Consider the following 26,308-nt stretch of genomic DNA (forward strand, 5'->3'; position numbering starts at 1 on the left):
CCCCTCCCTCTGCTTCCAGCTCCTCCTTTTGTCCCCCACCATCCCAGGGAACCTCCCCCTGCCCTCCCCTCCCCCAGACTGCCTAGATACAGCCAAAATGAGGTGGGCCCAGCAGATATCTCCTGGGGGGGAGCAGGGCCCCATGGGGGGGGGAGGTTGGGGGTCGGGGAATGTGAAGCCCACAATGAAAGGCCATCTGAGGGTCCTAAGGGGAGTTGAACCATCTCAGGAGAATTAGGCAGGTGAAGGGGGGTCAGTGCAGGTGGGGGAAGGAGAGAGAGAACCAGGAACCCAGTCAGGGAAGAGGCCAAGAGGCCTCTAACAAGAAGCTGGCCCAAAGCCAAAATACTGCTCTCCAAGGAGGGGGAGGGGCTGCAGGAGAAACCCAGAACCTCTCCACTGCAGGCCTGGCACTCTCCCCTGGACTCCCCAGCCACCCAGGTGGGGTTCCCTTTGCCAGAGAGCTATCCTCCCAGTGGGAAGGGCCCTCCTCCTCCCTCAGCCCCCCATCCCTGGCTATAGGGACTTTCTGGGGCTCTGCTGGCCTCCTGGGCTCTCTTCCCCCTTCCTGCCAGTATCCATTCAGTCCCTGAGGTGACTTTCCTGCCATCCAATGCCCCAAGATGCTCTTAGGTACTCCCAGCCCTAATGGCCCCATCCTCCTCCTCCCTGCCACACACTGCCCAGGACACACCAGCCTCCTGGGGGATCCATGAACAGCACCTCCGGCTCCTGGTCAGGAGCACCTTCTCTGGCTGTCCCCCATGGACAGCTGAGAGACTCTCCTTTTCCAGCTGGGACTACTGCCCTTTCCCGGCTTCCCTACAATCCAAACATCACTCTCACCTCCTCCAGGAAGCCCTCCTGAATTACTCTTCACTCACCGCCCTCTCTCTGCTCCTTATTGCCTGTTTAGCCTGAATAGAGAGTGCTTGGGGTGACTGAAGCTGAGGCTGCTCAAGTGGCGGGAGAATGAGGGGCGGGGGAGGAGCTCGGGGGGTCTGGAGCCCAGAAGCTGGGAGGCAGGACTCCTGGGTCCTTAAAGGGTGAGGTAAAACTGCATCCCATACTGCCCCTCCCCCTTAGCCCCCAGGCAGGACGTTTTAGCAGGAAAGAAGATCCCGAAGAGGAAGCCAGAAGACACAGCTGACCCGGGTCAGAGACCAGAGCATCTTCACGGATACGTCGTACCCTGCAGGAAATCCGCGCCCCGGCGCTGACCGTCCCGCTCCGGCCCCGCGTCCTTTCCAGAACCGGCCAGCTTCGCCCAGCTGCAGAGTCCCAGGACGTGGGGGGAGGGACTCCCGGCTTTGGGGGGATCCAGGATTGGGCTCCAGAAAGGACAGGCGGGAGGTGGTCTGCCCCGGAGGGATTCGTGAAAGGGAGAATTCGAACACAAGCAATGCTCTCTGCCTCCCGCCCTCCCCCGTTCCTCAGCAGGAGTCAGACTCCTCTCCCTCTGGCCCCTCCCCATTCTGGCCCCCCTTTCCCGCTGTCCTCCGCGACCACTTCATAATTACCGAGGCTTGAGGGACGGAAAGGAGGAAGTTCCACGGGCGGCTAAGGAGCTGGGGGGTGGGGGGGGTTGGGGAAGCTTTGGAAGTGGAGGAAGGGGAATTGGTAAGAGCTTAGCTTCCGGTTTCCGGGAGGCCTCGGTGCTGCCAGTTCCGAGGCTAGAATGCCCCCACCCTGCCCTTTGCAGCTGGCCCTTCCTCTCTCCTCTTCTCACGAGCTTCCGGTCCAAGCCTCCAGCGTGAGCTCCCCCGCTGCCCCGGCCCTCCCCTTCATTCCTCAGCACCCACTATGGACCTGCCCGGCCCCCGTCCCTCCCCTGTGGGTGAGAGGAATGGTGCTGCCTGTGCTGACCCAGCTCTGGTCTCCTGCTTTTCGGGAAGAAAGAAAAGGGTCCCGCGGCATCAGGCGTCCCGAGTTCCGAGCCCTTTTTGGTCCTAACACAGTGCAGGAGCAGGGTGGAGGGGTTGAGGGGAACCTGGGATATTCTCTTCTCTTCCCCCTATGCTAGGAGAAATGAAGTGTGGGCGTGGCCAGGCTCCTGACAACCCGCAGAGCCAGGCTGAGACTGAAACCTACTGGGAATCTGCAGGATAGGAGAAAAGAGGCACAGGCAGAAGAAAGAAGGACAAGCCACGCCTTCCTGGTCCGCCCTCTCTGGCCATGCCCCCTCTTGGTCGGTCAGCTCTAGGCAGGTCCCTATTGCTCAGGTGTTTCTGGCCACGCCCCTCTTGCTCTGACCATATTCTAGGGCCTAAAAACTTCACAACCAAAGGCAAAAACAGAAGTAATAAATGCACCCTGTTCAGATCATGTTCCAGTCAAAATTATAATCAGTAACAATTCATGAAAAGACAAAAAAATCGATTGGAAATTGTAAGAAATAAAAAATTAGGTTTTAGACTAAATATGAGAGTTCTAAAGTAATATTTTGGTCACCCATTTTAAAATATTATAGCTTAAGTGAAAATGACTTTTAGTAGCTTTATTTACAAAGTGGTGGACAGTTAAAAGGGTGTGGCTGAGTGGGGTTAGTAAGTTGCAGGCATTGGAAAGGGCTTTTTGTCTCTGGGTCTCCTGGGGAGAGGAGTGTGTAGTTCTCTCTGGGACTGACAGTTTCAAACTGACAGAGATAGAGAAATGGAATTAAGGCCTTAACAGCCTTATTGATTACTAATTTAGATAGAGAGTGGATATATTATTAGATAGTCAGAGTAGGACAGTAGGATGGGCCTTGGCCTGGCAGAAGACACTGCCCTCCAAAGCAGATAGATTAAGGGTTCTTTAGAAAATTTTAGTCAGGATTGGGATCTTAGGTATACTTATAAGCTATTATAAGATTTATCTAACTTTCCTCCTTTCTATTTCCTACCTGTACTTTCCTAATAATTGTGAGATTTAAAATGGTTGAGGTCTTAAACTGTAGTGGTTAAAATAGTGGACGATATAAATTGTGATAGATATAAGAGAAGGTGAGCAAATTTGACCGCAGAAATATGTTTCACTACAGTGTCTTGGGTTTTAAAATCAAATATAAGGTGGTCGCCAGGGAAATATTCCCAATTATTCAAATACCCAAGTCAATTGGGTTTTATAGAGATTTTTAATTAACAATACAATGAGTAATCAAAGAAGGAGAGAAAGAGTAAGAAAGGAATAAGTATGAAGGGCCTCAAGCCAATATGGCCTAGACCTGAGCCTTAAGAGAGAAATCAGTCAGTTTTTTAACACTCACCACAAGGTCTGACTAAACAAGGATTTTAGTGACACCAGGCCAGCGTCCTTCCTCAAAGAGTCTTCCAGCCAGAGTGCTTCAAAGGGCCTCTCTCAAGAGCCTCCAGAGCTCCTACCCCAGAGGGACAGAGTCCCTCAGAGGAGCTACTCAAGGAACTCTCCTTCCGAATGGGAGTCAGAAATCGAGATCGAGATCTTCCGAATGAGTCTTCTCAAAATGAGCTCCCTCAGAATCAGCTCCAGCTCTTCTCTGAGCTCTTATTTTTAAGGGCAAAATCTCCTATGTCACCTCCCCTAAGTCCTTATATCTACCAATCACTGTAGATGTTTCTAAAGGACTACCCATTTTGAATTCACAGCTGAGTAATTTTAATCTCTTTAGTAAGTCAGAAAAAAATGCAGCTGTGTCAACAAATTTCATTAAGAAAAAACCTCTGAATAAGTTATCACCCTTTTACGTTTAAGTAGTTTACAAGTTGCCCCACCTTTATAGGTACTTAGGATCCCATTGTATCAATTCTAAAATAGTCATGACTCAAAGAACTTCCTGTCCCTTCCATAAGCATGGATCAAAGTACTTTTCATTGTTCTCAAGGAGCTCTCTGTCCTAAAGCAGTCTAAGCTAAGTAGGGTGGAGTAGGGATATTCCCAAGCTAGGAGCCCACACGCAAGTAGAGTTCTCACCATCTGCTAGGGAATTTTTTTAAGTAGAAGATTCCCCAATGGGGGAGACCCCTAACATTCATAAGTCTGAGAAATTTTGAGGTTTACATAATAAACTAAGTATTTTCTGTTTAAGAAACTACTCTCTTGATTTTTGTTCAAACTCCTACCCCAAAAATTTAACCCTTCACATTTTCCCACAGCCTCTCCAGGACTTCCTATTTTCCTTTTTTCTTAACTCTGCCACTCTGATGGTTGTTTGATAGAATCCACAGACTTGTTTTAATTTGGTTTTCCCCTCTCGTTATTTGTAGAACATACTTGTAATTATTAGTAGGTGGCATGGAAGTCAGAGCACTGGCTTCACAACTTGGAATAACTTAGTTCAAATCCAACTGAGAAAGTTACAACTGAGCCACTTTTGGTAAATCTCTTAGCCCAGTTTGCCTAAATTTTCTCATGTATAAAATGAGTTGAAGGAAATGGAAAACCACTCCAATATCTGTCCCAAAAAACCCACAAATGGGATCACAAAGGGTATGACATGATAGAAGTGACCAAAAACAACTATTATTAGGTATTTAGAACATTTTTTCACATGGCCATTCATAAATTAGAGGTTGTTGTTTTGTTTTAATCCTTGTGTCCTTTGATTTGTCCTTTGAAATATATAAGAGGGAAACCCAGTTTCCAATCAGTTCTCTATACATTTCAGAAATGAATATTTTATCAGAGAAACTGGTTATGGATTCTTTATCAGCATCTTTTCAACTTTTAACTGTATTGGTTTTGTTTATGCAAAATCTTTTAAAAATTGAATGCAATAAAAACTGTCATTTTCCCTTTGGTGACCTCCCCTAGCTCCTGTTTGTTCATGAAGTCTTCCTCTTTCTTTCTCCTCTAATTTCAGATGTCATCTTGTATGCCTCCATCATGCCCCTTCTAGGAGCTTTTCTTCATAAACAACGTGAGATCATGGTTTCTGACTACTTTATCCCAGACTGTTTTCCAGATTTCCCAACAGTTATTATGGCAAAACATTAAGTTTGTTCCTCATTAGGTGGGATCTTTGGGCTCATCAGACACTAGGATGTTGTGCCCATTTCCTCCTGTATAAGGTATTTCTTGTATCTCCCATTGATGGACCACTCTGTTTCTTAACTAACCTCAGTGTTATCCTGTTATCCTCATTAGCTCTACCCTCTAGCCCATATTCAGTTATTTGCCAAGGTCTGTCTATTTAATCTCTGCAGTGTATCTCTGGAATATATTCCTTTCTCTTCCCTAACATTGCCTCCATGAGTCTGCTGGTACAGACTTTCATCACCTCACATCTGAGCTGTTGTAAAAGCCCCTGGTGGATCTGTCTTCCTTCAGCCTCTCATTTCTTCAAGCCATTATCCATTCAAATACTAAAGCAAATTTACTAAAGTACAAGCCTAACCCTGTCACCTGCCCCTTGTGGCATTTAAAAGAGTGGGATGCTTTAAACTGTAGGAATTAAAATGGTTGAGGTTGTAAACTGTAGTGATTAAAATAGTGGAAGACTTAAATTGTTGTAGATGTAAGAGTGGGTGAGTAAATTTTGACCGCAGAAAATATGTTTTCACTACAGTGTGTTGTTTTAAATCAAATATAAGGTGGTCGCCAGGGAAATACTCCAAATTATGAATATACCCAAGTCAACTGAGTTTTATAGAGAATTTAATTAATAATACAATGAGGAATCAAAGAAAGGGAGAGAGAGAATAAGGAAATAAATGAGAAAGGAATAGACCGGCTCAGGGCAGTCCTGGCCAACCCAGGCCTAAGTCCTAAAAGAAAAGACCAGTCAGTCAGTTATCACTCACCATAAGATCTGTTCAAGTGAGGATTCAAGGGGACAGAGTTTCCCCAGAGGGAGTTCCAGCCAGAGTCAGTCCCAAGGGACTTCTTCTCAAGAGATCATCTTCAAGAGATTGACCTCAAGAGCTCTCTCCAAGAGATTGTCCTCAAAAGAGATTCTTTCTCAAGAGACCCTCCTTAGAGCCTGTCTCTCAAGAGCCTTTCCTTCTCAAGAGATCATCATCTCAAGAGATTCCTTTTTCTTATATAGGGGGTTTTCTCCTATGTCACCTCCCCTAAGTTCTTCCATCTACCAATCACAGTAGATGTTTTCCAAAGGACAGCCCATTCTGAATTCACAGCTGAGTCGACTAATCCTTTTAGTAAGTTTTTCACCTTTTTGCCCTGGCAAGTTTACAAGTTGCCTGACCTTTAATAGGTACTTAGCACCCCATTGTATTAATTCTAAAAATAGGCATGGCTTAAAGAACTTTTGCCTCATTATAAGTATGGGTTTAAGTACTTTCATTGTCTAGCAAGGAGTTTTCTCCCCTAAAGCAGTCTTAAGTACGGGTGGAGTAGAGGTCTTCCCATTTCTGATCTAAGTAGAGTTCTCACATTTTAGATCTAAGTAGCTTCACTGTTTAAAATGGGGAACAGTCCCATGTAAGTTTTTTCCTCTTTGCTCCTTGTAAGTTTACAAGTCTGAGAAATTTCAAGATTCACACCCTTTCCAGTCAATATACTCTTAATGGCTCCCTTTAGCACCCATCTTTAAATACAAAAATGCATTGTTTGGCATTCCCAAGTCCTTCATAATCCAGCCTGCTCTTACATTACAGTCCTCTTATATTTTCTCCCCAACCAGGACTCTTCAGTCCAATGACAATGGCCCCTGATTATTTAATGAATGAACTGCTCCATCTCTCACACCTGGCCATTTTCTTTGACTGTCCTCCATACCTTCCCTCTTGATCTCTGCCCTTTCACTTTCCTGACTTCCTTTAAGTCTCAAATAAAATCTGATCTTCTCTAAAACTCTTTCCTCCCCCTCTTCATTCCAGTGCTTTACCTCTCTGATTTCATTTCTATTGATACTTTATGTAGCTAGTTTGTTCTTACCAGTGAGTTTGCTGCCTCATCCATTCTTTTCTTGCCACTTAAAAGGGAGGATTTTCATTTGCCCATTTTTGTGAGCCAAAGGCTCATAGTAGGCATTTAAGAAATGTTTATAGACTGCTTGGTGGAGTAGGTGCTATATACATGCCTGCTATCATCCTTCCCATCTGTCCTTTCAGTAAAGAATTTTTGGTTGGTGTGTTTCTATTATTCCTTTTTCTATCTTGGCAGGTCTGTCCCACCCTCTGGGCAACTAAAGAAATTGGGCTGAGTTTAACTAAATCCACAGACCCAGACAAAATCATTATTCAAGCTCATTTGTCTCCCCTGATTCTATCCCAATCTCCACAGTCCTTAAAGGCAGTGCAGGGGTGGGATCCCAACACCAGCTAATTTGTGAAGTCAGCAATATTAATAAACCATCTGTCTCCCTATAATACTGAGGGTCTCTATCAAAGACTCCAAATCCAACCTAGATCACAGAACAATCTTTTGGTGCATTACTGACTGAAGGTTCATTGGCTGCTGTGCTGTTCCTCATCATTCTTTGGCCCCTAATCCACCCTCATCTGATTCCAAATGCTACATTGTCTTTGAAGTTCTCAGTGAATTTTTCTCAGTCTCAGCACTTGCAGCTTGCCCTCCTTCCTCTTGCCATTTGTACACCCCAAGATTAGTCTCATGCTTTCCTTTAATAAATATTGGTAGATGCTTTATCCACCATTCTTGCATTTGCAAGGGATAAGCCTACTGGGGTCATTCCATAGCTCCTCCACCACCACCAGGGGGCTTCAAGGCAGGAATGTGGTTCAAAGTAACCCAGAATGGGATTCCCAGGCCTCTATTTAAAGACCCAAATTGGCATAATATCCAATCTCTTCATTCTTCCAGCTGGCTTCCACTGAATGGCCTGTTGGTGTGTAATGCCTATTTGAAGTGTGGGACCTGTAATGAGCACAGTGCTCAGATACAGTCAGACAGGGGGGCTACATTATCTTCAGATTACTTTAGAGTAGTGGTTCTCAACCTTTCTAATGCCGTGACCCCGCAATACAGTTCCTTATGTTGCGGTGACCCCAAACCAAAAAATTATTTTGGTGGCTACTTCAAAACTGTAATTTTGCTACAGTTATGATTTGGAATGTAAATACCTGATATGTATTATGTATTCTAATTGCTACAAACCACAGATTGAGAACCACTGCTTTAGAAGATCACCTTTTCACCTTTATCAGAAGTTAACTCTTTTCCCTAAAGTAACCCATTTTGACCTGTTAATGACCCTCTGAAACAGGTGCTATTATTCTTCCTACTTCACAAAAGAAGGCTCAAGGATTTCGAGTCAAAAAGAGTGACTTGTCCAGGATCATATAGATACCAGGTCCATGTCCCACACATGTCCATTTCACCACCTGGCTGACCCTAGAAGGAACTTGATCACTGGAAGATCATGGCACTGAGGAAACCAGGACAATTTATGGTCAGTGCTCCAGGGTGAAAAGCACTTAGAAGGATCTATTTGGGTGACTGCAGGAAGGAAGGCCCTCCCTTTGCCCTTCAGACTCATAGCAGGAATAAAGGCTGGATGAACAGATTCCAGAGGACTGAGATAATGTGGCCTGTCCAATTACATGGCAGATAACTGGACCTGCTTCTTGCCTTCATCAAAGATAGAACCTAATAGTCAGTGGACAGGATAGATGGAGCCAAGGGGATGAGACTCAAGGTCCTTATGTTAATCCTAAAGTCCTGGGAGCCATCAGACCATGATGCTTTGACAGAGTCACGCGTGGTAGCTGGGGAGACCACAGAGTGGTCCTTGGAGAGATGTGATTGCCCATCCAACCCCCTTTTACATGACTTCTTTCATCAATTCCCATTACCTATGAATTGACATGATTATTATTCCCACTACTCTCAAAAGAAATAATGCAAGAGCAAAATACCTGTACCCTAATTCTCTAAAACATCACCAAAAGATCAGACCCTCAAACCCAATCCCAAAAAGACTATCATGGGTTAACTTTTACTTAGGTACATAATTCCCAGCAAAACCACTGCTACAGGCCAAGCCAAAAACTTTCCCACGTACAGAAGTCTATTCTCATAAAGTCAGCACACAAATCAATCACAGAGGCCCAAGTGATAAGTACAAGTACATCAAGCTTCAGTCTGCCTCAGTGACTTGATTGCACAAATCAGTAACTCCCTAGAAGCCACCAGTCTAAATTTGAATTGTGTTCCCAGACCCCTCAGCCTCCATGATATGATTGTTGAATTGTCTTCTAAGAACTGCTGATTAATGATTCCATTTTATTCCATAATTTTCCTTGATTGTTTGTAAGCTCAAAACTTCTCACATGGTAATGAGAAAATTAAATCAGCTGTGATGAAATCATTTATTTTGTGTGTAACCTTTATTCTGTCTGTAATCACAATGCAAGAATATAGAATGTTAATCAAGTGATTTGTTAAAAATTGATGTATCACTTTTCTAATTATCTCTCTTTGATTTTGTGTATCTGCGTGCCAAGAGAATGGGTATAAAAATAAAGATCAGACATTGGGAAAGCGGAGCAACTATCAGATGCAAAGCAATCTCATGGCTGTTATGATTAAGCTGTCTTCCATTTGTTATTTTTGTTGACTGATCCTTCTCCACCAGTCAGGATACCCTGGAGTCTCGGGCAAGGGTGGACTTTGCCCATGACAAACTCTTGGTGATGCCATTTCAGGTTCTCTTAGCAAAGATTTTGGAATGGTTTGTCATTAAAGAAACTAAGGCAAACAGGGTCAAATGAGTTGACCAGAGTCACTCAGCTAATAAGTATCTGAGACTAAATTAAAACTCAGGAAAATGAGTCTTCCTGATTCCAGGCCCTACTAAGCCACCTACCAGTTCAAAACAAGGAACTTACAGACAACAAATCAGTACAATCACAAATTTCCTTCTTTGACCCTCGTACTATTCTGAACATTTGTCTTTGGTTTGTCAAATACCATGATGGAACTCCTGGGGTTTTTTTTATTCACTTGATTGTAAATTGCTTCCATCCCTCTAGGTTTGTTCCTGGAATAGCTTTGTTTTCTAAATGCATTTCTTCTAAGCATCAAGGTTATATTTTCTTATTCAATTTGTTGCTCCTTTTCATTTTCTTATATTTCTTACTCCATTTATATTTAAAATGATGGGATTTCGGTTTGTATTTTCCTTTGTTTCTATCGAATATTTTATTGTTCAAGTTATAATTTTCCTTTCTCTTCCGTAGTTACAGTACTATACTTCAGTTTTGTTAGTTTAACATTTCATCATAAGGGGGTCTTAATCCTACTGGCTCTCCCACCCTCACACTTGATCATCCCTCCTTTTGTCACCTTTCTTCCCTATGAAATGTTGCTTGTTAGTTCCTTTTTCTTTCCTGCTTTTACATAGCTCACTTCAGAAAACGTTCAGCTGGCTACATATCCAAAGTGTTCCTTGACCAATCCTGGGAGCTTGAAGGCCAGGTTCCAGCAGGGAGTGCTCTGGGACTAGGGAGGTTGAGTCATGACAGGAGTTAATCATTACTCAGATAACCCAACCACATACAGGTGGGGTAGGAAGCTCTCTATGCTCTTCGACACCTGCCATCCCAGCAAGGGTTTTCTGCCTCCACCCAGCAGAGCAACCCCTGGGCAATCCCAAGAACTATATCATTCCTGCAATTACATATTGAAGACTTTGCCCAATAGAATCCCCACATTCATAGTCCATCCAACTAAGGACAGTAAGGAGGAATCTTTGCGTGAAACAAACCTACAGCCTCTCAGGAGGAGGTGTGATTGGGTGGGGGGATAAAAGGGACTGACAGGTGCCCAGCCCCAGCTTGGGGCCCTGGGAAGCAGAGAACCTACACCATGGCCTGGACTCCTCTTTACTCTCTGCAAAGGTTGTGGGGAGAGACTACCTGGGCTCTTAAGACATGGGGCAAAGGGAGAGCTGAGATCAAAGCAATGAACCTTGACTGTGCTGCCTCTCTTACCATTTTAGTTAAGTGTCCACCCTTTTGTTTTCAGGAGCCAAAACCCAGGCAGTGGTGACCCAGGAGCCTTCTCTGACTGTGATCCCAGGAGGAAACATCACCATGACCTGCAGCTCCAGCACAGGGGCCATCACCACTGGGAACTACCCAACCTTGTTCCAGCAGAAACCTGGCCGGTCTCCCAAGAGACTCATCTATAATAGCCATGTTGATTCAGGAGTCCCTGCCCTGTTCTCAGGGTCTCTCCTTGGGGACAAAGCTGCCCTCACCATCAAGAGGGCCCAGCCTGGGGATGAGGCTATCACTGTTCCTTGTAATTATAGTGGTTCTAGACACAGTGGTGACATGGGCACTGTACCCCAGAAACCCAGGCCAACTAAAACTAAGGAATCTTTATGTCCCCAGGCAGACCCCAGTACAATCACCCCACCTCATGCCTGAGTGACTAACTGTTGTAAAGAATGTATAAAATCCCCAGAACCGATGTCATCGGCGGGAACAGCCTTTCCTTTCATGCTGTCCTCCCAGGGAACTGCTCCCCATCTTGCTGTTCTACCTTGCTATCCTCCTGGCCACTTTCAACATTCTTTATAAATTAATAAATCTCTTTTGTTTTTAAGCTAAGTTTTGGAGTCATTGCATGCTTGCAAAAGGCATCCTTCCCAAACCCCAAAGGGTATCCTTCCATGCCCATAACAGTGAGAGATTCAAATGAAGAATTGACATAAAAACCTTCTCAAGCCCAGACTGTATTCAGCTACAGAGGATACTGGAGATCCATGGGATTCCCAGCTTCTTGCATAAAAAAAGGACATTTCTGCATTCACCCTGAGGTCCTCTTCCCTTAATCTTAAGGATTCCCAAGTCAGGAATAGGATTGGGGTCCCCCCCCAGGTGTGGTCCCAGGAAGCCCAGGAACTCTTATCTTCAGAGACTTTCTGCAATCTTCCATCCCCAATACCTTTCATGGTCTTCATGCACAAACAAGTATATTTGGTTCTACCAAAATAGGACTGCTGCAACCCCTTCCCCAATATCTCATCTGTGGTGGGTCTCTCCCCTTCTAGCTTGTATATCTAAAGGGGACCTGGGGTTGAGGATCTCAAAGCAAAGTTTCCCTTATCTCTCCTTTGTGAGACAACTGGCAGTGCTTGCAAGAGAAAGCTGCCAACTCCTTCAGAAAGGTTAGTCCAAACTGGGGGAAGCACCATCTTGAATGGTTCAAGACCATGCCACAGATTTAGAGCTCAGTATGTCAGCATAAGGTAGTATAAGAGGTACAACCATTGAAGCAGTGTGGTCCCATTGATAAAACACTGTCTGGGGAAGTCCATAGACCTGGGTTCCAAACCTACCTCTGATGATTCCCATTTGTGAGATTTTTACTATCACTTGACCTCATTGTACCCCACTTTCTTCACCTGTAAAATGAGAGAGTTGGACTTCCTCTCATCTTAGGTCCCAAGGGCCTGTAAATCTATGATGCCCTGAACAAGAAAATCACAGAAATAACAACCAGTGGTTATATGAGCATTTACAAATATGATCTCATCAAAAGAGATTTGAAGAAAACCTTGCTGAGGAAACATGATGGGTGAAGAAGGGTGAGGGACAGAGAGAACAGTCTTAAGTGCTTCAGAAGATGCCAGTTTGGGTATTTCATGTGTTCTGAAGTGTCATGGGCAAAGTCCACCCTTGCCCAAGACTCCAGGGTATCCTGACTGGTGGTGAATGATCAGTCAACAAAAATAACAAATGGAAGACAGCTTAATCATAACAGCCATGAGATTGCTTTGCATCTGATAGCTGCTCTGCTTTCCCAATGTCTGATCTTTATTTTTATACCCATTCTCTTAATTATGTCAATTCATAGGTAAGAGGCATTGATGAAAGAAGTCATGTAAAAGGGGGTTGGGTAAGCAGTCACATCTCGCCAAGGACCACTCTGTGGTCTCCCCAGCTACCACACATGACTCTGTCAAGGTGTCGTGGTCTGATGTCTCCCAGCAAGAGTTGGAAATGACTGAAACAAATGAACAAGAAGGTAAATAAATGGGAAAATACAGAATGGAAGAAATTGTTGGAGCAACTAGACCTCAAAGACTTTCACTATCTTCTAAATGGGACTATAAAAGAACATACATATTCCTCAGCATGACATGGGACTTTTAGAAAAACTGACCATATATTAGGGTAGAGAGATAATGCAAATAAATGTAAAAAGGTGGAAATAATAAGTATATCTTTTACAGATCATAACACACTAAAAGTAGTCATTGGTTTGGGGACCATGAACAAAAGACACAAACCTCAATGGGGACAAGAGTGAAATCCTAAATAACAAGTGATAATGTTGAAAGAATATTCCAAAAAATTTGGGATGCAACTATGGCAGTCCTCAGGGGAAAAGTATATTCCCTCAAACATACATCAACAAAATAGAAAGAGAGGATTAATGAACTGAAAACACATAAAAATAGAAAATCAATAAATAAATCTTAAAATAAACATATAAAAGGAGACAGATAATTTGGAAATGAAAAAATCCATACATATAATAAATAAAACTAAAAACTGTCTTTTGAAAGACTAATACAAATGATAAACCTTAAGTCACTCTGCCTGAGTAGAGAGTCAATTTTAACAATAAAAGAACAAATTAGCAAGGTGAAATAAGAAAAGATTCAGAAGAAATACTGTAAACCTTAAAATTTCACAGACTTATGAATGTTAAAAATTTTACTCCACAGTGAAGAATCCTCCAATTCCCTACTTGAAATAATTCCCTACCAGATAGTGAGAACTCTACTTGAATGCGAAAACTCCTTGCTATGGGAGTATCCCTACTCCACCCCTACTTAAGACTGCTTTAGGGCAGAAAACTCCTTGCTAAACAATGAAAGTACTTGAAAACCATACTTATAAAGGAAAGGAGTTCTTTGAGCCATGAATTGATACAATGGGATGCTAAGTGCCTATAAAGGTGGGGCAACTTGTAAACTACTTAGACCTAAAAGGTGAAAACTTACTCAGAGGTTTTCTCTTAATGAAATTAGTCGACACAGCAGCATTTTTTTCTGACTTACTAAAGAGATTAATCTACTCAGCTGGGAATTCAAAATGGGATGTCTTTTGGAAAACATCTACAGTGATTGGTAGATGGAAGAACTTAGGGGAGGTGACATAGGAGATTTTGCCCTTAAAAATAAGAGCTCAGAGAAGAGCTGGAAGCATTCTGAAACATTCAGATTGAGGAGGACTCATTCTGAAACATTCAGATTGAGGAAAGACTGAATCTGAACCATTCAGATGGAGGAGGGAGCTGGTGAAAGCAGCTGAGATGATGCTGGCCTGGTGTCACTAGAATCCTTGCTTAGACAGACCTTGTGGTGAGTGTTAAAGGACTGACTGACTAATCTCTCTCTTAAGACTCAGGTCTAGGCCATGTTGGCTTAAGGCCCTTCATACTTATTTCCTTTTTTCTCTCTTTCTCTCTTTTCTTTAATTCCACATTTGTATTAATTAAAATCTCTATAAAACCCAGTTGACTTGGGTAATTGAATAATTGGGAATATTTCCCTGGCAACCACCTTATATTTGATTTAAAAATCAAGACACTGTAGTGAAACATATTTTCTGCGGTCAAATTTACTCACCCTCTCTTATATCTATCACAATTTATATCTTCCACCATTTTAACTCACTACAGTTTATGGGCTTCACTATTTTAAATCTCACAATACAGACAATATATTATGGACAATTATATGTTAACAAAACTCAGGACATAACAGGAATAATGAATAACCATTTATGAAGCTCCTGTTTTGTGCCAAGTGCCACCCTCAACATTAAAGATATAAAAAAGAAGCCAAAAACAGTCCCTTCACTAAAAGAGCTTACAATCTAATAGGGGAGACAATATGCAAAGAAACAGACAAAGCAAGCTACAGACAGTATAAATAGGGAATATTTAACAGAGGCACTAGAATTAGAGGGACTGAGCAAGACTTCCTCCAGAAGGTTGTATTTGAGGTGGGACTTGAAGGAATCTAGAGAAGTCAGTAGTGAAATTGGAGGAGAGAGAACATTCCAGGCATGGGGGACAGCTAGAGAGAATGCCTAGAACTGAGAGATGGAACTTGCTAGTGGAACATCCAGGAGATCAGTACCACAAAGTCTAAGAGTCTTTGTCAGTGAGAAAGGACAGAGAAGGAAACTGGGAAGGTAGGAGCAAGCTAGTTATGAAGGGCTTTGAATGCCAAACAGGGCATTTTGTATTTGATCATGGAGGCAATAGGGAGCCCCTGGAGGATTTCCTGAGAAGGTGGAGGAGGAGGTCAGACCTTTGTGTTATACAAAGTCAGTTTGGTGCCTGAATGGAGGATAGCCTGGAGTGGGGAAAGCCTTGTGAGAGGCAGACCTCCCAGCAGCTATTGTCACAATACAGAGGTGAGGTGATGAGGACCTGGATGGGGGGGGGGTCATGTTAGGGCAGAGGAAGGGGGCACATTCCAGAGATGCTACAAAGGTGAAATCAAAGGCAAGAGCTTGAAGAGGGGATGATGAGATAATGGAGTCCAGGATGATTCCACCTCAGAAATACCCTCTGCCTCTGAAAGAAAGATGAGATCAGGAGCTCCAAACCCCCTATTAAAGGAGAAAACTTGCTGCTCACACTACTTTCTTATGTGGATGCTCCAAAGAGGATTCTCTGACTTCTCCACGCTGCTCTCTATTGGATGATTTATAGTCCTCTTTCAGCTCTCTTTCAGTCCTTGCTCCAATAGAGGGGAAGCTCCTAGACTTCAGAGGCACTCAGACTTGTGTCACCAGCACTCAGGACAGTAGGTGGCAGCACAGCTAAAAAAGTGTCTGAGAAGATTTGAACTTGTGGGTTCAGTGCTTTATGCACAAGGACTCTGAGGTTGCTCCAAGGCAATGATTTAAAACACCCTCTAGGTAGCTTCTGACCCCCTTTTGTTTCTGCACTTAATTGGCTTCCCTAATAAACGTGTGAAGTTCTATTCATCAAGTATGACCAGCTAAACGTCTGAAAAGACCTTTAGGCTGCAGGAAAGATGCTTCCTGCCAATACTCTCCCTAACACAGACACCTGACCCCATTGGCCGCCAGTCCTTGTTCCTTAGATGCTCATATGTGTATCAGGTAAGACAAGGTCTAACCTGGCCCAGGATTATTGGACTGAGTCAGGCAATAGCTCCTAGAAGGGCAGCACCCATGAATCCCCAGGGCCAGCTGTCAGCTGGAGTTGGCAGTGTGATTGGTCATCTGTGATCACCCACCCTCCCTCTTGGACGATGGTCCCACAGTGCCCTGGGTGCCCAAGACTCATGTTTCCCCCACTGCCCCTTGCCATCCTTCATTAGTGTAGGAGAGGTCTCACTACCCTTCTGGAATGTCTTCATCCAAGGGGGGAACATCACTAAGGTAAAATTTGACCAATGCAAATGATTATTATAGAAGCTGAATAATTCTGAACTAAGGTAAACAGAGGCACAAAGCGGCTTGACTGTTATGAACTAAGGTACTGTGGAAAGGAAAACTGAGACTCAAGCTTTTGTCTTTCTGCCCAGAGACTTAGGAACCATCCTTTAGAATGTGACCAGGAGGGAGAGCTGCAATTAGAGCAGCAGAAAGGGCTTGTAGGAGTGAGAGCTGAAAAAGAGAAGTCTTTGCCCTATGAACTCTGGAGAGACAGGAGCTAGTGAGCTCATGATCCTAACCTGTGGTGACAGAGCCTTGCCTCCATTTCCCTTGCCCTGAAGATAGAAGAAGCCTGACATCTTTAGATGAAAAGACAAGAAAGCAAAATAACAACTGTTGCTGAAGGGTGCTGATCCCTTGAACTTCACAGGGTCACCCCAAAGACCCATCCCATGCCACAACCTTCCCAAGAAGGATGCTAACCTGATTATAATAAGATAGTGACAGTAATTAGAGAGGAAGGAGGAAAAAAAAGACTCTGAAGCCTGAGCCATCTGCCTCAGCTAAAGAAGGAAAAGACAATCTGTAGGGTCTCCTATTCCCATAAAGCTATCCCACCCATTTTTATTACTTGAGATAATAAACAGCCTTATTTTGAAGAAACTCATAGTCAGGTTCAAATGATAGCAGTTTAGAAGAACAAGAGGGAGTTGGGTAGGCTAGCCATTTAGCCTTGGCTAAACAAATAAATCCAACAGAGATGGTCAGCTTGCCAGACAAGTAGGACTTCTAGGGCTCAGGCACCAGCCAAGGCCTGAAAAGAAGTAAACTCCATTAATCCCCAGAAGCCTACTTATTGAGACGCAGCCCCTGTTTATTCCTTGCCATAACATCAGCGCAGGGGTACCTCTCTCTTGTATTTGAAGGGTGAGGGAAAGAGACCTCACAGATCATCTTTGGCCCAGTGGTTATCTCTCCCTTTACCTCACCAGCCATCCTTATTCCCTCTGTCCCTTCACCTCCTCCATTCCCTATTCCATATCCATCCATCTTCCCCTTTTACCCAATTATTATAGTATGGTTCCAGTAACGATGCAGAATGACTAACTGATTACAAATACAGATTTTGCACATTATGTTTAACTAGTGCTAAGTGGTGAGAAACACAAGATTTTGGAGCATGACGGTTCCATTTCTTTCCATGCCCACCACCCACTTCCATCAAGATGATCTGCTGAGTTTGCTTTCAGGCACTCTAAGGAGAGCACCCCCTCTCCCTCCATCTGAGCTCACCTGGAAACAGCACAGAGAAGTACTGGGAAGCCCTCTTGGGAGTCACTCCCCCAATTTTACACCTAGTTTGGGTCCCCAAAGGGTGAACACAATTTCTCTTCATGCTTATAGAACTAACTCTGACCACCTGGGAGTTTCTAGTCCTGTTGTTCACAAAGCACCACTTACTGCTCCCCATTATCAATGCATGGCCAGCACAGTAGTACAGAACATTTCCTTCAGACCAGTTGTTCAGTTTCCCTTGGCCCAAGCAAACTCTTTTGGGAGAGTGGGCTCAAACATCAGGCAGGAGGTACTTGGCTAGGGGAAACATGGGGCCAAGCTTTGCCCTGAACCTCCTTGGACAGGGAGTCATTTTCACTCTTGGAGGTATCTTCACAAAGGCTTCCATGAGCCATGTTGTGGACCCCCCCTCCCCCCATTGCTGAACTGAGCAGAATAAACTGCGGTTCCTTCTTTGAATGGTGACAGGCAGCAGTCTCTAGTTATCAGACTCCAGATTAATTTTGTCTCAACTCCTGCTAATATAGTGTGGCTAAGTCAGACTAAATTTGAGTTGTCTAGCCCAGAATCCTCCAGTAGGCATAAGATAGAAACACACCTAAAACAGAATCTGCCCAGGGAGATTTCATTAGGTTCTGGAGTGACCAGTCAGGCAACAACACTGATGCCTGGTGAGCTTGGCACTCTTGATTTGGGTTTCACAATTGAGGACTTAATGGGAGGGCTTCACACCTCCTTTCTCTGGATGAACACCTATGCTAGAAGGAGGCTTGTTTAAACCCTCAGCCCTTTCACCTCATTTCCCCTAGTTGCATAAGTAAGAGGTCTATCTTATTGTCAATTGTAGCTCTATTCTATTATTTTGGGCAAAATTCGTGGCCCAATTTGATATTGATGTAAAATGTAGTGTCAGTAGAATCCCTATTGTTAAGTATAAAAATCTGAGCTGAACCACGATTCCACTGTAAGAAATCAGAGAGTATTCTGGGATCCCTCAGGATCTGATAATGATGGTCTGGTTATTCCTAGTTATTACCACTCCAGGCTTTGGAGCTGGCCAGGACCTGACTCTTGATATATGTCTTTGGGGTTGTCTCCACCCTAAGTACAAAAAAATCCCTTTCAAAGAACCCATTCTGTACAAAATCTGGTTTAAGCACCTTTGTTAAATGCTGGGACGAGATTAACTTCTTAGACTGAACTTCCTTGGCCCCAGGAAGACTGAATTGACTTGGAAACCTTCTGGAAGATCAGATGAGATCTTGGACACCAGTACCCTGATGAAATGATCTATTGGTACCTTGGACAGATCCTGAAAATAAAAATGATGCCCTAAAAGTACAGAAAACCTGTCCAACAACTGGCTTATGTACCAAATTACAAAGGACCTGTCCATGGGCTGTGAGGGCTAAAAGAAGGCATCTCCTTGTGAGGTCTCTCTCCCCTGAAAGGTGAGCACTGGATGCCACCTCCTATTTACTCTCTTCTTTTCCTTCTTCCTGTGATCCCAGAAGATGCTTCTTCCTCTCCTCTTAAGAACTGTCCAGGGGCAGCTGGGTAGCTCAGTGGTTTGAGAACCAGGCCCCTAGAGACGGGAGGTCCTAGGTTCAAATCTGACCTCAGCCACTTCCTAGCTGTGTGACCCTGGGCAAGTCACTTGACCCCCATTGCCTAACCCTTACCACTCTTCTGCCTTGGAGCCAATACACAGTATTGACTCCAAGAAGGAAGGTAAGGGTTTAAAAAAAAAAAAGAACTGTCCACTCTATATTCCAATCTACTTCTCCCCTTATTGTCCTAGTCAATCCTCCTGTAACAGACCCAACCTTTTCCCCTCTGTCATCAACTCTAGAACTGAACTCTCAAGTGCCAGACTAATTCCTGACTTTTAATATCTTAATAATGTATTCAAATATATGTAAAACTACATTGAGGGAGGAGATTTATATGTCATGAAAGAGTCAGGGACAGTTGGGAATGTTCCTATGGCTACTTATATAAGGAATGTTTACTGTCATGTAAAATTTGACATCCCATTGGACAGGTTTAGGTCAGGTGAGGTTAATATTAACAGAAGAGAGGTTTCCAGTCAACCAAAAATTTCAGAAGAAATGTCACTGAACTCCAAACAATTAAAAATTAAAAAAAAAACCCTACATCAGAAGTACAATCTTTAGTCACCACATCCCCTTCCTTTCTGTATCAAACTTGGGAAATGCTTTTTAGGAGCTCCTGATAGTCTAAAGGTTTATGATAATACTGATAAATGGTAATGAGATAACCCTGAAAGGGTGGAGGTTGGATCTGGCAATTGGAATGTGCATTTGTCAGACTCAGTTCCTTAATGAGATTCAATGTTCATTGCATTTTAAGATGTTATCAGTGATGGTGGTATCCAGTAATTGCAAAGGTATCAAAAAGCAATTTTGGAAGGATTTAAAATTCTTATAAGGAGAAGGTGAAGTGAAATAAGGTTAAGAAACCTAGTCAAGGGGTATATGAACACTCTACCCCCTGAACTGTGGGGAAGGTGGGGAAAATCTTATTAAAGCAGCTGACATATCTGATGGAGCTTAAAAGAATGACAGTATCCCTAATGGTAGGCAATGTGCCTGAAGAAAATGGGGAACCTTTTTAAGGGAGCTCCCAGTGGGGTGGTAAAACCCTTTTCAAGATCTCATCCCTTGTGACTTTTATTTCCAATGGGCAAGATAAAGAGGGGGAAGGCTCAGTAAGTATAAGATGCTAAGCAGGAGTCTCAGCAAGCTGGGATGTTGCAGCAGGACCTGCCCCAGACTTAGCCAGACATGAGATAATGTGGCTCACGCAAACATTCTTAGCCCAGGCTCTTAGAGGAAGAGGGTGCAGGAAACTTTCAGGTGCCCAGGATCGAAGGCACCTTCCTTCTCTAGTGATGGATGTATCTATCATAAGCTTGAGGAGCTTTGGAAGAGAGAGAGAAACCTTCAGCTTGGCTTGGGAGGTAATTCAATCTGGTCAAGGCTGGCTGCCCACCTAAAGAGGTACTTGGCTGGAAACAAAGCTTAGAAAATAGAGAAATGTGTTAGGAGAAAAGGTTTAATGGCCAGGAAGCAAGATGAAGGTTGGGAGAGAAGAGAACTTATATAGTTTTCAGTTCAAAAAGAGTATGTCACAAATGAGGGGTAGACAGAGAAGTAGGGAGCAGTAGCAGAGGGGTTTGGGGTGTAGGCATGAAAAAGTGCATATCTGAGAGGGAATAAGTGATCACATATTTTCATATATGTCTGGGGGACTCATATGCTTGGAATACGCAAGTCCTCTTTAGTTCTTTTGTGGGTCTCAGTATTTGCACTGCACCAGGACTGGTTTTCTGGCCACACTGCATTCCTAAGGTCAGGAACTGGCTGTTTCTCACATCTCTAAGATTTCCCTGGTGTCCTAAGTCCCACCACACAACCAGACATTGGGGAAGGGGTTGCAGCAAGCATACTGTGGGATGTCCTAATACACTGGTTTGTGCCTGAAGACCTTGGAAGGTGTTGAGGATGGAAAACTGCAGAAAGACTTGGAAAGTAAGAGATCTGGTGCCTCCTGGGACACTATGTGTGGGGACCAAATCTGATTCCTGGCTTAGGAATACTTGGGGTTGAGGAAGAAGGATCTCAGGGAGACTTTAGAGATATCCTCTGTCATGCCAGAAGCTGAGGGTCTCAGGGGTCTCCAGTAATCTCTGCAGGCGGATACAGCCTGGTCTGAGATTTTGGTCTCAGTTGCTCATCTGAGTCAATCACTGTGTCATGGACCACTGTAATACAAGACACGGTAATAATCAGCCTCATCCTCAGCCTGGGCCCCCGCGATGGTGAGGGCAGCTTTGTCCCCAAGGAGGGACCCTGAGAACCAGGCAGGGACACCTGATGCGAGATTGTTGGCATTATAGAGAAGTTGTCTGGGAGGCTGACTAGGTTTCTGCTGCAACCAGACTGGATAGTGCCCAGTGATGACAGCCCCTGTGCTGGAGCTGCCGGTCATGGTGATGGTTCCTCCTGGGATCACAGTCAGAGAAGACTCCTGGGTCACCACAGTCTGAGAGCTCACCCCTGAGAAACAAGAGAAGGCATATGAGTCAGAGGAATCCTGTCCATCTCTCCTCTCATTGTCCCCCACAGAACTACTCCCCACCTTTGCAGAGAGGGAGCAGCATCAGAAAAAGAGGAGGGAAGACCTTGATGTAGATGTTCTGCTTCCTGAAGCCCCAGAGGTGGGCTGAGCTCCTGCCATTCTCTCTTATCCCTCCATCCTACCTGACCCTGCCCTAAGAGGAGGGAGCTTGGTTTCATGCAAATGTGTTCCCCAGCCACAGTTATCTGAGCCCAGTGAGTGAGGACCCTGTTTTTAAATGCTCAGGAATGCGGTGGGTGAGGCAGGGTCAGCCTGGTCTGTGGTGGTCCCATTTGGCTGGCTCAGGAAACAGCCATACATGCAGAGCCAGGGCCACCTGCCCACCCTGGTGGTCCTGTGACTGCCCTACTGTGACCACCCACCATGACTGACACATGGGAGTCCCACAGTGGCCCCTGCTGGAGCCAGGCCCCAGGGCTGGAGACATCATGGGGCTCTCTGCCCTCTGGTTAAGGTCCCAAACTCCACTGCTCCAGGTTTAGCTACAGACAGTGCAGAAGCATGACCTCTTGGAGTTGGAAGAAGTCTGGATGCTGCCCCCACTGAGAAGAAGCTGGTATGCAGAGGCTGCTTCCAGGCACTCTAAGGAGAGCGTCCACTCCTCTCCCAAAGTGACCCTTGGGCCCAACCTGAACTCAAGGCCACATACAACTAATATCCCCTTCTCTCCTCTCCCCTTGCACCTGGTGAAGATCCTCATCAAGTCATCTTTGAGCTAATGCAACAGCCACTGGTCAGTCCACCTGCCTCCAGCCTCTTCCCACTCTAATCCATTCTCCAGTCAGCCACTAAACTGCCTGGGCTACAAGGCAGACCACACCTATCCCTTCTAATTAATAAACTCAAGTGACTCTCTAAGATTAGATACAAAATGCATTCATTGTTTGGCATTCAAGGCCCTTCCCATCTCATTTCCTCCTATTTTTCCAGTCTTCTTAGACTTTACTGCAGACATATACTCAGTAATCCAATGACACTGGCTACCTGGATGTTTCACAATCATCTGTTCTCCATGCCTAGAATACTTTCCTTGTTGATTTCTGCCCATTAACTTTCCTGACTTCTGTTGAGTCTCAACCAAAATCCCATCTTCTACAGAGGTCTTTCCCAATCCCACTTAATTCCAGAGTTTCCCTCTCTGCTTTCTAAATCTCCTGCCTACATCTAGATTGTAGATATTGGAGTGTTGTCCATTAGATTGCTTGTTCCTTGTGTGGAAGGATTATCCTTGCCCTCTTTTTTGCATCCTAATCAGATTGCACAATGCCTGGCCCATCACAGGCATTCAGGTCCTCATAGTTACATTATTCCTCTGTATATCTTCCTTTATAGACTCTCCAGTATTTTACACTTTCTGGAGTTCTTTTCAGTGGAATTTCTCTTTCTCTTTCTTCCTGACTGATTTTCATGGTGATAGAAAGAGATGTATGGGGTGTATGGGGTGCTAAGGGAGGGGTAGTATCTCTGGTATGGAGGGCTTGTTGTGCCCTCCTAGGGCAGCTCTCCAGCCTCTGACCCCCACCTGACACCCAGCTCTCACTTGTGGTTCCCAGTAGCTGCTAGCATGTGGCAGCGGCCACACCCCGGGCAACGGCTTCCACAGGCCGGCCAAACCTTGTGAGGGTAGCCATCAGGTAGTTGACCCCTGGTGAACCAGGGCTTTGCTCACCCAGCATGTGAAGACTGCTTCGGCTGAACAGATGGAAGAAACCAATAAGAAGGTTCAACGGCTGAGATGGCGACACAGCAAAGCACTGTGGAGTGCTCAGGGCATGTTGGAGCAAAAAGGACAACACGGCCATCCAATGCAGCTGAGGAAGTCTCCAGACATAACAATTATTCGTGCCACTGGACCCAGGCTTCCAATGCCGAGAGAGTGGGACTGTCTCTGTGCATCGGCTTTTCCACTTAAATCTCTTTCACGCACAAGTATCTTTTTGCACACTCATCTATCCTAACCCCGTCCACCCTCTTCAAGACCTGCAGCGATGGGGGAGTGATGACGCAACAGGTGGAGGTGACCACTGGCAGTTGTAGTCACAATCCTGCATGTAGGCAGCCCATGGACCAGTGGTTGCTCGGCCCTGTGGGCAGCAGGGATGTTCGGCAGCATCCTGGGTGACTGAGCAGCCCTCTCTAGGACAGCACTGCTCACCCTAATCAAGGGAGGGGACTAGAAAAGGTGTCCCAAACATTGCCTGCCCTACAAAAACCCAGTCAGCACACCACAGCTGACGGGTCATCCCCTTTAAGCGGTCTAAATAAAAGAAAAAATACAAAGAAACTCCTACTAGGAGCATGGAACATCAGGACATTACTTGATAGAGAGAATACCCCAAGACCTGAGAGAAGAATAGCTCTAATCGGTAAAGAACTGGCGCGATATAACATCGACATCGCAGCCTTAAGCGAAACACACTTACCAGAAGAGGAATCACTCAGCGAACCCACCACTGGATACACCTTCTTCTGGAAAGGTAGAGCCACAAATGAAGACAGAATCCATGGTGTTGGCCTGACCATCAAGACCAGTTTGCTCAAACAGCTGCCAGACTTGCCTGTGGGCATCAGCGAGAGACTCAAGAAGATCCATTTGCCTCTCAGCAAAGACCTGTATGCCACAATCATCAGTGCATATGCCCCAACACTGACCAGCACAGAGGAGACCATCGAGCAGTTATACTCTGACCTGAGTGCTGTCCTGCACTCAGTGCCCACAAATGACAAGCTGATACTACTGGGAGACTTCAATGCCCATGTTGGCCAGGACCATGAAAGATGGAAAGGAGTGCTCGGCAAACACGGCGTGGGCAAAATGAACAACAATGGCCTACTGCTACTCAGCAAATGCTCAGAGTTCAAACTCACCATCACAAACACTGTGTTCAGAATGACAAACAAATATAAAACAACGTGGATGCACTCAAGATCAAAACAGTGGCATCTCATTGACTACATCATTGTACGCCGGCAAGACATCCAGGATGTAAAGATCACCAGAGCCATGAGAGGAGCTGAATGCTGGACAGACCACAGATTGGTTAGAGTGACTCTTCAAATGTGCATTGCGCCTCGCCATCCAAAATGCGCCCAGACAGTTCACGCATTTTACAACGTGAGTCGTCTTAGAGATCCATCTTATTTGCAAACATTCCAGTCCTGCCTGGACAACAAGCTGTCTGCCAAGGGACCACTCACTGGAAGCTCAACCGAGAAATGGAACCAGTTCAGAGACGCAGTGAAGGAAACATCAAAGGCAGTCCTAGGCCCAAAACAACGCAACCACCAGGACTGGTTCGACGAGAACAACACTGCTATTGAAGACCTATTGAGCAAGAAGAACAAAGCCTTTATGGAGTGGCAAAATAACCCAAACTCTGCTCCTAAAAAGGACAGATTCAAGTCTCTCCAAGCCACGGCGCAGCGTGAGATCAGGAAGATGCAAGACTGATGGTGGGAAAAAAAGGCAGAAGAAATCCAGCGGTTGCTGATATGAAAAACTACAAACAATTTTTCAGTGCCCTCAAGACTGTCTATGGGCCATCAAAACCCACCACCACTCCCTTGCTATCCTCTGATGGTGACACTCTCATAAAAGATAAAAAAGGCATCAGCAACAGGTGGAAAGAACACTTCAGTCAGCTTCTCAACCGACCCTCTTCAGTCAAGCAAAGCGCCCTTGACCAGATCCCCCAAAACTGCTCCATTGAACAACTTGATGTCCCTCCTTCAATAGAGGAAGTCCAAAAATCCATTAAACAAATGAGTGCAGGCAAGGCACCCGGCAAAGATGGGATCCCAACTGAGGTGTACAAGGCCTTAAATGGAAAGGCACTCCAGGCATTCCACATAGTGCTGACCAGCATATGGGAAGAGGAAGACATGCCCCCAAAACTCAGAGATGCCTCCATCATAGCCCTATACAAGAACAAAGGCTCATGAGCAGCCTGTGACAACTACAGAGGCATCTCACTACTCTCCACTGCCGGAAAGATCCTCGCCCATGTTATACTCAACAGACTTCTGTCATCTGTTTCAGAGAAGAACCTGCCTGAATCACAATGTGTCTTCTGACCAGATCGCAGCACCATCGACATGGTCTTCAAGGTGAGGCAAATGCAGGAAAAATGCCTTGAGCAGAACCTGAGTCTCTACATTGTCTTCATAGACCTGAAAAAGGCATTCGACACAGTGAACAGGGACGCATTGTGGGTGATCCTCAGCAAGCTTGGTTGCCCAGCAAAATTCATCAAACTGATCCAGCTCTTTCATGTCGACATGACAGGGGAAGTCCTATCTGGTGGAGAGACTTCCGATCGCTTCAACATCTCCAATGGCGTGAAACAAGGCTGTGTCCTTGCTCCGGTACTATTCAACCTATTTTTCACCCAAGTATTACGACATGCTGTGATGAATCTAGACCTGGGCGTCTACATCAAATACCGGCTGGATGGCTCACTATTTAGTTATTATTAGTCAGGCTTGCCACCTGACTGCAAAAACAAAGACAACAGAGAGTCTCATCC

General features: G+C 44.9%; 2 protein-coding genes and 1 gene segment (V, D, J or C); 1 reads left to right on the forward strand and 2 right to left on the reverse strand.

The window, feature by feature from the left end:
- LOC100022492 (zinc finger protein 883-like) overlaps nt 1–2,026 on the reverse strand; it is a 42,559-nt gene extending 40,533 nt beyond the window's left edge. The window contains exon 1 of the mRNA XM_056820510.1: nt 1,521–2,026. The gene's annotated coding sequence lies outside the window, so the exon portion shown is untranslated. The remainder of the gene's footprint in view (nt 1–1,520) is intronic.
- On the forward strand, nt 1,679–11,488 carry LOC100022520 (immunoglobulin lambda-1 light chain-like). The gene is made up of 2 exons (XM_056820918.1): nt 1,679–1,970; nt 10,909–11,488. Exons 1-2 carry the CDS (start codon nt 1,679–1,681, stop codon nt 11,313–11,315), a joined length of 699 nt encoding a protein of 232 aa, XP_056676896.1. The 3' UTR covers nt 11,316–11,488.
- A 9,653-nt stretch (nt 11,489–21,141) lies between these two features.
- Nucleotides 21,142–22,209, reverse strand: LOC103105648 (immunoglobulin lambda variable 7-43-like). The segment is given in 2 exon segments: nt 21,142–21,700; nt 22,107–22,209. Coding segments are annotated over 2 exon segments (408 nt in total).
- Nucleotides 22,210–26,308: the final 4,099 nt, after the last annotated feature.

Source organism: Monodelphis domestica, chromosome 3 (assembly GCF_027887165.1).
Source record: "Monodelphis domestica isolate mMonDom1 chromosome 3, mMonDom1.pri, whole genome shotgun sequence".
In the NCBI taxonomy this organism is placed as follows: Eukaryota; Metazoa; Chordata; class Mammalia; order Didelphimorphia; family Didelphidae; genus Monodelphis; species Monodelphis domestica.